Source organism: Macaca fascicularis, chromosome 12, assembly GCF_037993035.2.
Source record: "Macaca fascicularis isolate 582-1 chromosome 12, T2T-MFA8v1.1".
NCBI lineage: Eukaryota > Metazoa > Chordata > Mammalia > Primates > Cercopithecidae > Macaca > Macaca fascicularis.
The window spans coordinates 103,803,276-103,819,435 of record NC_088386.1 but is presented as its reverse complement, the minus strand read 5'-3'; the positions used below and the strand labels follow the sequence as shown (position 1 = coordinate 103,819,435).

General features: G+C 40.7%; 1 protein-coding gene across 6 annotated transcripts in view; it reads left to right on the top strand.

Annotated features, from left to right (window-relative positions):
• Positions 1 to 16,160, top strand: part of PLEKHM3 (pleckstrin homology domain containing M3) — a 208,203-nt gene that overhangs the window by 162,258 nt on the left and 29,785 nt on the right. For 5 of the 6 annotated variants that reach the window (XM_045367599.3, XM_045367601.3, XM_045367602.3 and 2 more), the window contains one exon: positions 7,478 to 7,635. The exons of the other annotated variant lie outside the window; for it this stretch is intronic. In XM_045367599.3, the coding sequence (XP_045223534.1) occupies positions 7,478 to 7,635 (158 nt within the window). The remainder of the gene's footprint in view (positions 1 to 7,477; positions 7,636 to 16,160) is intronic. 6 annotated transcript variants of the gene reach the window in all.

Sequence of the window (16,160 nt, the reverse complement as noted above, 5' to 3'; positions counted from 1 at the left end):
TCCCAATCCCACAGATCTCTATTGGCTGCAGACCTTGAACATGACACTGCAATTTCCTGGTGCCACACATGAGTAATAAGCAGCTGTTTCTGAAACTGTGGTTTGGGGAAGGCAGCACTAGGTTATTTTTTAACTTAATTGTAATTTTTGATTGGTCTGCAAGAAAGTAAATCAAATAAAGTCTGTTGTCTTAGTCTGCAAGAAAGCCATAGGCCTCAAATTCCAATGCTGACCATCTTGACCAGAATAGAAGAGGGAGGCAAAATGTGTGTATCCCTGAGCTGGAAGTTCAACCAGGCAGCTTTCATGGGCTTCTTTCACACAAGAAGGGTAAGCATATTTGGCATATTTATCAGGGACTGGATGGTGGAAAGTGATATTTGACAGTTCCTTGAGTTCTAGAAGTACCTAAAATGATGGTGAAAAGAATTTATAGACAGACTGCAAAAGTGAAAAACAGAGAAATCTGGAAGAAGATATCAGCTTGTTGCTACATTTTGTCCTTGTGCTACAAGGCAATAAGGTGACCTAATTTTGTTACAAATGGAAATGTGTATTCTTTGAATATCCAGTTAGTATAACACCTCTGAAACAGTCATATATACACACTCCCCAAGTAAATAAATCAGACTAGTACCTTCCTTCGTACAAGACATTAAGTTTAATGGAAAACAGAAACAAACTTTCACCCTATTTTGGACATCTGCCTTTTCTCAAGGAGATAGGGCAATTTGGTATATGGAGAAAGGGAAGGGGGTTGAGCGCAGGGAAGCAAGGAAATGGGGAAAGAGCTACACGTGTTTCCTTCTAATTACGCTGTCATGATTTTGTTCACGTAGACATGCACTTTGAGGGAATAAATAGAGATAACTAAACCTCATCTCAGGTCTGTTTCACTATCACTAATATACCGAATGACCACCTGGTTTAAACTAAAAACTACCGGCCTTCTAATGCTAAAGATGAAGTGTCCTTTTGACTTTTGAGGGGTTGTTATAAAGTTATATTAGCCTGTGACTAATTTAAGTATAAGTAGGAAAGGAGTAAGACACAATTTCCAGGCGTTGCTAAGATATTATCTTACATAAGTGATTCAAATCAAGTTTGAGCTGTGTTAAATGTCTTCCCCCTAGCATTTTGGCCTTGGCAAAAGTAAGTATGCTTGTACAAGCCCTGTTCTCTTATTTACAGCAATATCAAAAGAAATGGATGTGACTGCTTTAGATTCATTTCTACTGATCCCATCCAAACAGACGAACAACTTGATGCCTTCCTTTAAAAAACTAAAAAATAAAAAAAATGACATGTGATGTCTGAAGTAGCCAAAGATGGCTTTCTAGATCAAGACAGGGTAGATCTAAGCCATGAAGCCTACATGAAATTTAAGTAAGGGTTAAGAAAAGTGAAACTCCAGATAGAGGAATGACATGGACGAAGGCACAGGAGCAAGAGCAAGCATGTTCTACGTAGGGGTAAATGTGCTCGCAACAGGAGGTACATGTTAAGAAATGCAAAATGAGTTTGAATGGCTAATATGGAATCCACTTGCATACCAGGTAAAATGTAAGCTCCAGTTTTTGTGCAGTTCACTCTACACTGAGTGTCTAGTACATAGTAACTCAATATAATTTTATGAAATGAAAGAGCAAAGAGTTTTGATTGATGATACACTAAGAATTTGCCGAGCCCAGTGGCTCACGCCTATAACCTCAGCACTTTGGGCGACCGAGGCAGGTGGATCACACAAGTTCAGGAGTTTGAGACCAGCCTGGCCAACATGGTGAAACCCCACCTCTACTAAAAATACAAAAAATTAGCTGGGCATGGTGGCTCGTGCCTGTAATCCTGGCTACTTGGGAGGTTGAGGCAGGAGAATCGCTTGAACCTGGGAGGCAGAGGTTGCAGTGAGCCTAGATCACACCATTGCCCTGCAGCCTGGGTGACAGAGCAAGACTCCATCTCAAAAATGAAGAATTCACCAAAGGTTTGAGGGAAGAGATGATACACGATGAAAGTGGTGTCTAAAACTGATTAATATGTATGCATGCTGGATCTAGGAAAAAAGACTGACATCTAGAAATAAAACTAGGAGATTATTTTATTAATCTAGAGAGGAGTGATAAAAGTCTAGGGTAAGATGGAAAAAAGAGACTTATAGTGAAGGCATTTAAAAGAAAATCAGCATGAACCTTGAACGCTTTATGCTGAGTGAAAGAAGCCAGTCATAAAAGACCACATATTATATGATCATATTTACATGAAATCTCCAGAATAGGCAAATCTATAAAGACAGAAAGTATATATATATATTTTTTTGAGATGGAGTTTTTGCTTTTGTTGCCCAGGCTGGAGTGCAGTGGCACCATCTCAGCTCACTGCAACTTCTGCCTCCTGGGTTCAAGCAATTCTCCTGCCTTAGCCCCCCGAGTAGCTGGGATTACAGGCATGCGCCACTGTGCCCTGCTAATTTTTTTGTATTTTTAGTAGAGATGGGGTTTCACCATGTTAGCCAGGCTGGTTGTGAACTCCTGACCTCAGGTGATCCGCCTGCTTCTACCTCCCAAAGTGCTGGGGTTACAGGTGTGAGCCACTGCACCCAGACAGAGAGTAAATTATTGGTTCCTTGGGCTTGCAGGGGCATGGTAAAGGGAAAGTGACTACTAATGGATATAGAGTTTTTTCAGAGGGTTAGTGGGATCCCCTAGAATCGATTGTCGTGATGTTTCACAACTCTGTGAATAAACTAAGAACCATTGAATTGTAGACTTTAAATAGGTGAATCACATGGTATGTGAATTATATCTCAGTATAGCTGTTATTTAAAGAGGGGGAATAAATGAAATGTGGTGAATGACAGGATATACATATTTGATGGAGAAAATTAGTCATTCACTATAAACTCCATAAGTTCCAGTTTGATTCTTCCTGAAATAATAAAAATAACCACTAGTACCATTATTAATATTGTTTTAGGAGCCCTGGGTGGTGCAACAAGAAATGAAACATAAACAAGAGATACAGTACTAGAAAAAACAAAAGAATCACCTAAAAGTAATTAGCATCAATGGAAATTCAGTAATTACTGTCATATAGTAACATGCACACAAATGTCAATATATTCTAATATACCAGCAATAGCTAATGAGAAAAATATACAAAAGTTTAACCTTAAACTAAATAATAAATGTCAGTAGCTTGTACAAGGAAATAAATTTGTATTAAGCAATAATAAGTGAAGATTTAATGAAATGCAGATATGTATCACATTGTTTTAAAGGAAGACTGAATATTATACAGATATCAATCCCCAGAGCTTATTAAGGTCCCTATTTAAGAATAAATATACATTGCTGACAGTGTAAATTTGGTGAAATATTTCAAGAGCCTTCAAAATGTTCACACCCTTTCTCCAAGGAAATCTAAATAGAGAAAAAACTTTATGCACAAGATGCTCAAACTTCTCCTTTAGATCCTGGATGATAACTCTCATGTCTTCCTCAAGGTCTTTTCTTCCCAGTTTCACCAACCTTTACTCACCTGGTTTCCAGACTGTTCTCTATCCTGGTTGTTTCCCCCTAAATGGACTATAGTTTGTTAGTGCCTCTCTTTAAATGCCTCATTCAGTTTGGTTGTTTAGAGAAGAGTAAAATGAGGAAAACCAAACTCAACTGAAGTGCTACCATCACGATTTAGAAATAACCCCATCACGCATTGAAAAGTGTTTACTGGTGGTTGGATATATGATTTGTTAGAAAGGTTGGATATATGGCTGTTTCTTAGAAAGTGTATATCATGTGTTGGTATTAGGAGCATGCCTTACTGGGGTTTATTGGAGTTAATGGTTCCTCAGAGAACATAAATAAAAGAAGGTCTATCTATGGCTTCGTAAAGGTAATGGAGAGGAAAGTAAGTTGAAAAATGGTGGGAAATGTATGGTTGACTAAAAACAGCCAGGATAATTTCTACCCCCTTTACTAAGAAAAAAACTCTACTCTTACAAAGTAATAAATCTGATTTTTCTGTTCACCTTCTGCAGTTTAATGCAAAATTGTTATACATTGTTTTTTCAAGTGCAAAAACACAGCTATATACAAAGTGACAATTTACTTGCACCAGGAGTTACATATTAAGAAATAGAAAATGAGTTTGGATAGCTTATACATGTGTGTGTGTGTGTGTGTGTGTGTGTGTGTATATATAAAATACAACTTTGTATATAGTTGTGTTTTTGCTTCTCTGACTTATTGCCCTCCCTAGAGTTAACCAGCATTACATTTATTTTTCTTTTTTTCTTTTTTTTTTTTTTTTGAGACAGAGTCTCACTCTGTCGCCCAGGCTGGAGTGCAGTGGCACGATCTCAACTCACTGCAAGCTCCGCCTCCCGGGTTCATGTCATTCTCCTGCCTCAGCCTCCCGAGTAGCTGAGACTACAGGCGCCCGCCACCACACCTGGCTAATTTTTTTGTATTTTTAGTAGAGACGAGGTTTCACCATGTTAGCCAGGATGGTCTCGATCTCCTGACCTTGTGATCCGCCCGCCTCGGCCTCCCAAAGTGCTGGGATTACAGGCATGAGCCACCGCGCCTGGCCCTATTTATCTTTTTTTCATAGAAAAGTTATTCTTTTATTATTTTAAGGAGGTAATACATTGCCCAATATGCCAAAGTGTAGGGAATTAGAGGAAGCAAATGGCCAGGTTTTTTTAAGAGTCTCATGCTAGCCAGGCACGGTGGCTCACGCCTGTAATCCCAGCACTTTGGGAGGCTGAGGTGGGTGGATCACCTGAGGTCAGGAGTTCAAGACCAGCCTTACCAACATGGTGAAACCCCATCTCTACTAAAAATACAAAAATGAGCCATGCATGGTGGCCAGCACCTGTAGTTCCAGCTACACGGGAGGCTTAGGCAGGAGAATTGCCTGAACCTGGGAGGTGGAGGTTGCAGTGAGCTGAGATTGTGCCACTGTACTCCAGCCTAGGTGACAGAGCAAGACTCTGTCTCAAAAAAAAAAAAAAGCCTCATGCTGCATTTCTGAGCTCCTGTCTGCCCACAACCCACGGCTGCTTACATGAAGTCAGGGTCAGTGGACAGATGACCCAACTCGACACCCATTAACTGAGAAAGGGCTCGATCAGCAGAGGCACTGCCAGGTCCCAGCACGCCAGGTGGCACCCAATAAGGCTAGTGCCTTATTGGCAGCCAGTGTGTCTAGCACTTGATTTTATTTTTGTGAACCTAGAGTGGGCAGGACGTGAATAAATCCTGAGTCATAAATTAAGGTGAAAGACTTAGTAGTGTTAATACTCTGGGTGAGAAAAGACAACACTGTCTCGGAGGAGAGTGGGCTTGGAGTCTGGTGGAAGAAAGATGGAAACCCCCAGAAGGGCCTTGGCCTGCAGGCACTGCCTTGAGGCCATCAGAGGGGTTTTCACAGTACATGATGGGGAAGGGCAAGGCAGGGTAGGCACTGGAGGGCTGCTTCATCTGGCACAGTTGAACTAGAGGTTCATTTTCCACTCATAATTGGTTTCCTAAGTCTAAGTCACCACACCTGGGGCTGAAGCAAGTCTTGCCTACGCACTAAGCATGGCCTTGGACCTCGAAGAAATGCATGACTCAGTTCCCCAGTGTTGAAGGGGAGGCACTTTCAATTGAAGAAGATCTTTCTCCCTGTACCTCCAGCTCCTTTCCCTTGCAAATGACCAGGGTGGGAGGCAAGAGGGAAAGGCGCCTCCTGGTGCAGCCTCACCACAGCCTTCCAGAGAAATCATCTTCGTGGGACCTAAAGCCTAGCCTTGGCTTGGAGCAGACTTGTTTCCACCCATGGGAGGGTACCCTGTCTGGCAATTGAATGGAACCACCATTATATTTATTTCTAAAACATGGATCATTCCATGATGTTTAAAAACCACTTCAGTTTTTATCTCCGGTATTATATATAGCTATTATGTATAGCTTCATTTTTTGCAAAAGGCATGATTACATTTTTTGTAGTCTTTTGTTTTTGTATTACCAGTCACTACTACCTACTCACCTAGACATTGTAATTTCTCTTTAGGTATGATTTATACTACATTTCCCTCAGATACTATTTTTTTCTTTTTCTTTTCTTTTTTGAGATGGGAGTTTCACTCTTGTTGCCCAGGCTGGAGTGCAATGGTATGACCTCAGCTCACTGCAACCTCCACCTCCCAGGTTCAAGTGATTCTCCTGCATCAGCCTCCTGAGTAGCTGGGATTACAGACACCTGCCACCACGCCCAGCTAATTTTTTGTATTTTTAGTAGAGACAGGGTTTTGCCATGTTGGTCAGGCCGGTCTCAAACCTCTAACCTCAGGCGATCCACCTGCCTTGGCCTCCCAAAGTGCTGGGATTACAGGTGTGAGCCACAGCACCCGGCCTCCCTCAGATATTATTTTTATGAAAAATTATAATGTAACTATATTCATTTGAAAGAAACTATTTTCAGCTATTTCCAAATTAAATGTAATCTTCAATTATTTTCTTATATCAAAACCAGCATGTATTTGTATCTGCATTAATTAGAAGTAAAGGCAGATTTTATCTAGCTGGCGTGTGAAATACTGAAGTCTTTGAAGCCCATGGGTATTAGTAAGTGAGAAATGATCAACAGAACGTGAGTTCCAAACTCAGGGATGTATGCACGCCAACAGGCGAGGCCACTGTGGAAGGCAGGCAGATGCAAGACCCTGGGGCCTGGTGGGAACAGCTGTCAGGCAGAGAGCGGATATCTCAGCATAAACAGGCAGCCCCTCGCATGGCCAGGTCCTCATCACGCTGAATCCAAGCCTAGTTGTGCTGGATCATCTGATTTTTCCAAAAATCTGGGTTTTTATGTAAAATTTCCCAATTTTTAAATTACTTCATTTTAAAAACCACCACGAGTTAAAAGAAAAAAAACCGACAGGCTGAAAATGGCCATTAGGCTGCCAAATTGCAAGCTTTTTTTGCTATACTTACCAGCAGCAAAAGAAACCTATTTTTCCCCATTTACTGTATGTTCTTGGGGAAGATGGTGAAAAAACTATCCCATTAATTCATCAGAGAAAAGGTATTATTGCATTTACAACACAAACTTATGCATCCAGATTTACTCTGTATGTTTTCAGTGTACTTTAGGAAACCTACCACACTCCTCTTGTACCACACCCTCACTGTGAAGTTGGTCTATCCAAGTAGGGTTCCCCATCTGTTGGGCCTCAATTTTCTACACCACACTGCAAAGCAAGAGGAATACAAAAGAAGTTTCAGCATCTTAATTTACAACCTCCAGTGGTTTAAACCAGAAAGTTCTTTTGGAGCAGAACTACTATGTCTTTTCTTCCTCAGAGTTGCTGAGAAATTATAATTAGAGGTTTTCCTGTTGTATAAAGGAAAGGAATTCCTTTCCTTTCCTGTGTGTACAAGACTTCTGTTCTCAATAAATGTGCTTCCCTGTCCCATTTCTCTTTCTGCAGGTAATAGAGGGAAAGCTGGCTCCATTCTTGGGCAAGGTCATTAAATTTGCCACCTCACACGTGTACAGCTGCAGTCTTTGTAGCCAGAAGGGGTTCATCTGCGAAATCTGTAACAATGGAGAGATCCTCTACCCTTTTGAGGATATTTCAACAAGCAGGTACAGAATATCTTATTTCATAAAAGAACACCCGAATGTGTAATATGCCATTTTCTTTGGCCAAATCAGGCCAACTTTTAGTCAAGTACTGTATCTCTGTCTCTCACCCTGGATCAGGTTTTCCTTGTCCTTGGAGAACATGTTTCCCCCTCTGGTTTCCCATATTTATTTCCACCCCTTGACCTCGCTACCTTTATCCAGAATGAGATGACAGAGCTGCAAAGAAACATTGCTGAACTCCGCCTTATTAGGTAACAGAGAGTCTTCAGGTTCAATTTTAGAATGAAGATTGGGGAGGAAGCATCTTAATAATTTTTTAAGGGCCAAATGATAGGCAATGGGAAACTGCAGTCTCAGAGGCCCAAACTGGACCTACCACCAGGGGTGAAACTAGAGGACACTGGTGAGCAGCTACTGCCTGGCCATGTGCTTTTCTCCGCAGATGCATATACTGCAGTGGAGCGATGAAAGTTTTAGGATCCAAAGGAGAGAAAAGTGGGAGTTTATGTGGGATGATTTTTCTAACCAAAGTAATATTTGGGCATCATCACATCCATGGATTGATGGATGATTCACAAAATGATACATATCACTTTTCCTTTCATCCCAAAAGCGCAATAGAAATCTACACGGTATGTGTGTGCACTGGCTTCTTTGGGTATAAATGTCATGGCTCATTTCCCACCCTGCAGGGCTCACTTATACTGTGGTTCAGAACAGAAGGTAAGGCATGTAGCCAGGGAGAGTTGAAGCATGTAGAGTAGAGCTAAGATATTGAGAGTTGACTCAGCCCTTTTGGCCTCTCCTAAAACCTAAAGACTGTTTGTAAACATGCAGGAATTTGGGTTGGCCCACACACAGAAAAACAGACACGTAAACACATAGACATGCAGATACACAAACACACACGTACACACACACACACACACACATACACACAGAGGCAGAGTTCAGCCTCCAGTTTCCTGAGCAGGTACTTAGCTTATAGAGCTTATATAGCCTAGAGATTAGCTACCTCTTAAAGGAAGGAAACTCCTCACAGCCTTTTTAGGGCCAAGTGAGACACAGTGGGAAATTGCAGTCTCAGAGGAAGGCCCAAACTGGACGAACCACTAGGAGTAAAATTAGAAGACACTGGTGAACAGTAACTTAGCCCATAGCCTAGAGATTAGTTACCTCTAAAAAATGTACACCAGGCCAGGTGTGGTGGCTCACACCTGTAATCCTAGCACTTTGAGAGGCCAGGGCAGGAAGATCACTGAGGTCAGGAGTTCAACACCAGCCTGTCCAACATGGTGAAACCCCATCTCTACTGAAAATACAAAAATTAGCTGGGCATGGTGGCAGGCACCTGTAACCCCAGCTACTCAGGAGGCTGAGGCAGGAGAATCGCTTGAACCCAGGAGGCAGAGGCTATAGTGAGTTGAGATTATGCTACTGCACTCTAGCCTGGGCAACACAGCAAGACTCTGTCTAAAAAAAAAAACACAAAATGCGGCTGGGCACAATAGCTCATGTCTGTAATCCCAGCACTTTGGGAGGCTGAGGCGGGTGGATCACAAGGTCAGGAGATTGAGACCATCCTGGCTAACATGGTGAAACCCCGTCTCTACTAAAAATACAAAAAATTAGCCGGGCGTGGTGGCAGGTGCCTGTAGTCCCAGCTACTCAGGAGGCTGAGTCAGGAGAATGGCGTGAACCCGGGAGGCAGAGCTTGCAGTGAGCCAAGATCATGCCACTGCACTCCAGCCTGGGCGACAGAGCGAGACTCCGTCTCAAAAAAAATGCACACCACATAAAACTTGTACACAAATGCTCACAGCAGCAGCATTCGTAATAGCTAAAAAGTAGAAACAACTTAATTGTCTATCAACTGATGAATGGATAAACAAAATGTAGGATATCCAGACAATGGAAAATTATTCAGCTATAAAAAGAAAAAAAGTACTGATACATGCTGCAACATGTATTAACATTGAAAACATGCTAACGGAAAGAAGCCAGATACAAACCACATAGTACATGATTCTATTTATATAAAATGTCCAAAATAGACAAATCCATAGAAACAGAGAATAGATTAGTGGTTGTCTAGGGCTTGGGGGAAGGAGGAAAAGGAGTTACTACTCGTGGGTATACATTTCTTTTTGGGGTGAAGAAAATGTTCTGGAATTAGATTGTGGTAATGGTTGCGTGGTCTTATGAGTACACTAAAAATTAGTGAATTGTATACTTTAAAGGGGTGAGTTTTATGGTACGTGAATTATATTGCAATAAAATATGTTTAATGGCTGGGCATGGTGACTCACACCTATAATCCCAGTGCTTTAGGAGGCGCAGGTGGGTGGATCACTAGAGGAAAAGAGTTTGAGACCAGCCTGACCAACATGGCAAAACCCCATCTCTACTAAAAATACAAAATTAGCTGGGCGTGGTGGCAAATTCCTGTAATCCCAGCTACTCAGGAGGCTGAGGCACAGGAATCACTTGAACCTGGAGGCTGAGGTTGTAGTGAGTGGAGATCACGTCACTGCACTCCAGGCTGGGTAACAGCAAAACTGTCTCAAAAAAAAAAAAAAAAATCATGTTTAGTAAAGAATTTCTAAATGCCTAAATGCTTCTAACTGAGTATATCCAATACACTGGGCCACAAAACAAATCTCAATTAATTTTGAGACTATACCAAGTATGTTCTCTGGCACATGGAATTAAAGATTCACAGTAGAAAAAAATACGATTAGTTAGGCATGGTGGCGCACACCTGTAATCCCAGGTACTCAGGAGGCTGAAGCAGCAGAATCACTTAAACCCAGGAGGCAAAGGTTGCAGTGAGCCAAGATCACACGACTGCACTCCAATCTGGGCAACAGAGTGAGACTTCATCTCAAAAAAATATATATATATACATACACACACACACACACACACACACACATGAATATATATGAAACCCCAAAACATTTGGAAATTAGACAATATATTTCTAAGCAACTCATGGGTCAAAGAAGGATACACAAGGGAAATTTTAAAATATTTTGAAATGAATGAAAATGAAATATAAAACATATAAAAAACTGCTGAAGTAGCACTTAGAATGAAATTTATAACTATAAATACCTGTATCAGAAAAGAAGAAAGCTCTGAAATCAATATCATAAAATTTCACCTTACGAAACTAGATAAAAAAAGAGCAAACTAAATCCAAAGCAAGCAGAAAGAGGAAAGAATAAAGATTAAGGCAGTTATCAATGAGATAGTAAACAGAAAAATCACAAGTTCATTCTTTGAGAGATCAACAAAGTTACCAACCTTTTAGCTACCCTGATCAAGAAATTAAAAGAGAAGATACAAATTGCAAAAATCAGGAATGAAAAGAGGTACAGAAATTAAAAGAATTATAAAAGTATTATAAACAATGTTATACCAGCAAATTAGACAAATTTAGATGAAATGGACAAATGACTAGAAAGACAAATTACCAAAACTGACTCAACAAGAAGTAGAAATATGAATAGACCTAAAACAAGTAAAGAAATTGAATTAGTAATTCTGAAATCTTCCCACAGAGAGGCCAGATGGCTTCACCAGTGAATGCTACGGAATATTGAAAGGAATAATAACAAACTTTCACTCACTACTTTTATCTCCAGAATGAGATATCCAGAGTAAAATATTCAGAATGAGATACTAGAGTTGCAAAAAAAAAATTGCCTGACTCCACCATATTAGGTAACAAAGAGTGTCCAGATTCATTTTTAGAATGAAGATTAGAGAGAAAGAATCCCCAAGGATAAAGATGGGTCAGTTCTCCAAAAAAGATGTAACAATCCTTAATGTATGAATAGAGTCAAAATATGTAAGACAAAAACTGATGGAACTGAAAGAAGAGAGAGACAAGTTTACTGTTGTAGTTAGAGCCTTCAACACTTCTCTGTTCATAACTGACAGGTCCAACAGGCAGAAAATCAGTAAGCATATAGTTAAACTCAACAGCACTGTCAACTAACCCGATCTAATTGACATCTCTAGAATACTTCATTGAACAACAAAATATACATTCTTCTCAAGGTCACATGGAACAGTTACCAAGAGAGACCACATTCTGGGACATAAAAAAAAATCTGAACAAATTTAAAAGAGTAGAAATTATGCAAAGTATGCTCTCAAACCATAATGAAATTAAACTAGAAATCAGTAACAAAGATACCTGGAAAATCCCAAAATATTTGGACATTAAACAAAATACCTCGAAGTAACACAAGTTGATAACGTATATCCACACAAAAGCGTGCATATGGATGTTTATAGCATATGCTTTATTCATAATCACTGAAAACTGGAAGCAGCCAAGATGTCCTTCAGTACCTGAACGCATAAACTGTGGCATATCCGTACAATGGAATATTATTCAGCAACAAAAGAAATGAGCTGTCAGGCCACAAAGAGACATGGAGGAAACCTAAACGTATATCACAAGTGAGCAAAGCCATTCTGAGAAGGCTACACACTGTACTATGTGATTCCAACTATATGACATTTTGGAAAAGACAAAACTATACAGACAGTAAAAAGATCAGTGGTCACAGGGATTTGGGGGCTGGGGAGGGATGACTAGGTGAAACACAGGAGATTTGTAGGACAGTGAAACTATTCTATATGATGCTTCAGTGGTGTATACATGACATTATACATTTGTCAGAACCTGTGGTTTCATACATCACAGAGTGAGCCTTAACCTAAATGGCAGACTTTAGTTAATAATGATATATCAATATTGGTTCACTAATTTTCTAACAAATGTATCATAGGATTGCAAAATGTTGTTAATAAAGACAACACAACAGGAGGTGGTGGGGTGGAATATGGGAACTCTGCCCAATTTTTCTGTAAATCTAAAACTATTCTAAAAATTAGTCTATTATTAATAAAAATTTAAAAGTTGTTCAATAGAACAGTTGACTCTAAGATCAAACATGAACAATTTTTACCAAACCTTATTGGAGCAATTTTAGGCTCATGGAGAAATCACAGAAATAGTACAGAGTTCCCATATACCACACACTCAGTTTCCCCTATTAATATTTTACGTTAGTATAGTACATTTGTTACAATTAATGAACCAATATTGATACATTATTAGTAGCTAAAGTTCATAGTTTTTTCAGATTTCCTTAGTTTTCACCTACCATCCTCCTTCTGTTCCAGGATACCACATTATATTTAGTTGTCACACCTCCCTAGGCTCCTCTTGGCTGTGACAGTTTCTCAGACCTTGTTTTTGATGACCTTGACAGTTTTGAGGAGTACTGGTCAGTATTTTCTAGAATATCTCTGTTGGATATGCCTGATGTTTTTCTTACATGTAGAGTCGGTTTTATGGGCTTGAGGAGGAAGGCCGTAGAGGTAGTGCCATTTTCATCACATCATATCAAGGGAGCATACAATCAACATGACTTATCACTGTAGTGTTTGTGTCAGGATGCTCCACGTGAAGTTCCTCTTCCTCCCCCTCTTTCCATGCTGTTCCCTGTGGAAGGAAGTCACTATGTGTAGCTCACACTTAAGGAGTGGGGAGTTATGTTCCACCCCCTTGGGAGCCAAGTATGGATAAAGTTATTTAGAATCCTTCCACACGGGAGATGTGTCTCTTCCTCACTTATTTTTTTCAGTTGTTTATATCAGTATGGACTTGTGCATAGTTCATTTATACTTTGGGTTACAGTCCAGTTCTATATTTTATTGTTCAGACTGTCCCAGCTTTGGCCGTTCAAGCTCTCAGCAGGCTCCTTTGTTCCCTTGACATACCCCACTCATTATGGGATTTTTGCTGGGGGGAGCAAAAATGGGATTTTGTTTTTGATTTGGTTTGGTTTTCAGCATTTCCTTACTTTTTGGCACCACCAGATGCACCAGGCTCATCTTACTTATTTCCTGCCCTAATCCTAGGAACAGACATGTGTCCAAGGAGCCTTGGTTTCTTTTGTTAAAGAATGACATTAGAAACTGAGATCTAGGCACTGGGTTTTGCACACATGTTTAAAGCCCTCAGTTCCTGGACTTGTGCCTTGACTGGGGCAGAGGTGCTGCCCTCTGACTGTACATCAGAATCTTTTTTGAGACTTGGCTTTTAAAACTCCAGAATCTGTATCTTCAAGGATTCTGTATGATTATGAATCACCCCAAAAAAAAGAATCACTCCTCTAAGGTAGCTGTGGTCATAGTTAAGATGCTGGATTCTCACCAAAATAACCACATTATCATAGCTGTAGGTTCATAGGGGCCTTTACTCAGTAGTAAAAACTATGGAGAATCCTCCTTCTTCCTTGATCAGATGCAGTTCTCTAAGCTTGTACAAATGTCTGAGTCAGAAGGAACATTGACCAGCTTTCCTGGAATTCCAGGTTAACACTTTTCAGAAACCTGTTGAGCTTTCTCTTGGTGGTGTTCAGTTTCCGGTTAAACACCAAGAGTGGTTTATACAACCCTGTGACAAGGCAAAAGGAAACACTAATAAAAAATTTATTAAAAGAAAATTTTAGTCAGAAATAGAGTTGCTGATTCAAAACATGTCTATAAAAATGTTTTAAATAAATGTGATAAATAAAAATAGATTTGAATAGTGAAGTAAATTTTAAAATCTCAGTGTAATTGAAATCTTTATGGATTAAGTAATATGATGTCTGGGATTTGCTTCAGGATTATCTGATGATGGGGTAGGGGGATGATACAGATGAAAGAAATTTCAATGTGTTGGCCGGGCGCGGTGGCTCACGCCTGTAATCCCAGCACTTTGGGAGGCCGAGGCGGGCAGATCACGAGGTCAGGAGATTGAGACCATCCTGGCTAACGTGGTGAAACCCTGTCTCTACTAAAAATACAAAAAATTAGCAGGGTGCGGTGGCAGGAGTCCTGTAGTCCCAGCTACTCGGGAGGTTGAGGCAGGAGAATGGCGTGAACCCAGGAGGCAGAGCTTGCAGTGAGCCAATATCGCACCACTGCACTTCAGCCTGGGCGACAGAGCAAGACTCCGTCTCAAAAAAAAAAAAGAAAAAAGAAATTTCAGTGTATTAATAATTGTGGCAGCTAGGTGATAGGTACACAGGGATTTGTTATATACTATTCTCTGTACTTTTGGATATGTTTGAAATTTTCCATAAAAAAAAAGTTTTAAAATCTGTATGTAAAAATTTTAGAAATAAGGTATTTAGTGAATTTGTTACCACATACCCTTGACTATCCTGCTAAATTTGGCATTTTTGTGTCCTCAGAGATATACTTAATATCCTTTCAGGTCCAAATATCACTTGAATAGCATAATTACAGTTCAGTTTAAAAAAAAAAAAATTCAGGGTTGGGCGCGGTGGCTCATGCCTGTAAATCCCAGCATTTTGGGAGGCCTAGGCTGGATCACTTGAGGTCAGAAGTTCGAGACCAACCTAGTCAACATGGTGAAACCCTGTCTCTAATAAAAATACAAAAATTAGCTGGGTGTGGTAGCACACACCTGTAATCCCAGCTACTCGGAAGGCTGAGGCATGAGAATCACTCAAACTCAGCAGGCGGAGGCTGCAGTGAGCCAAGCTCATGCCACTGCACTCCAGCCGGGGCAACAGAGTAAGACTCTGTCAAAAAAAAAAAAAAAATTTCACAAGCATGATAACGGTTTGTACTTGTTTGTTGGTTTGTTTTTGTTTGTTTGTTTTTTGAGACGGAGTCTTGCTCTGTCGCCAGGGCTGGAGTGTGGTGGCATGATCTCAGATCACTGCAACTTCCACCTCCTGGGTTCAAGTGGTTCTCCTGCCTCAACCTCCCAAGTAGCTGGGATTACAGGCACCCACCACCACACCTGGCTAATTTTTGTATTTTTAGTAGAGACAGAGTTTCACCATGTTGGCCAGGCTAGTCTCAAACTCCTGACCTCAGGTGATCTGCCCACCTCAACCTCCCAAAGTGCTGGGATTATAGGTGTGAGCCACCACACCCGGCCCTGTACTTTTAATAAATGATTTTTTTTTTTTTTTTTTGAGACGAAGTATCACTCTTGTTGCCCAGACTGGAGTACAATGGCATGATCTTGGCTCACTGCAACCTCTGCCTCCTGGGTTCAAGTGATTCTCCTGCCTCAGCCTCCCAAGTAGCTGGGATTACAGGCATGTGCCACCACACTCGGCTAATTTTGTATTTTTAGTAGAGACGAGGTTTCACCATGTTGGTCAGGCTGGTCTCAAACTCCTGACCTCTGGTGATCCACCCGCCTCGGCCTCCCAAAGTGCTGGGATTACAAATGTGAGCCTGACCCTAATAAATAATTTATGGAGTATATCACGTAATGTGCATTGGGCTAGGTTCTGGAGACACAGTGAACACAGCATGAACTGTGAACTCAACAAAGAGTTGAGTTTAGTAGGGACAGACAGGCCAGTAGGCAGTTCTATGAACGTGTGGGAGGAGCACAGTAGAGGGATGGACCCGAAGCTCCCAGAAGGGCTCCATCATCCACAGAAGTGATGTGCATGTTGAGTGAG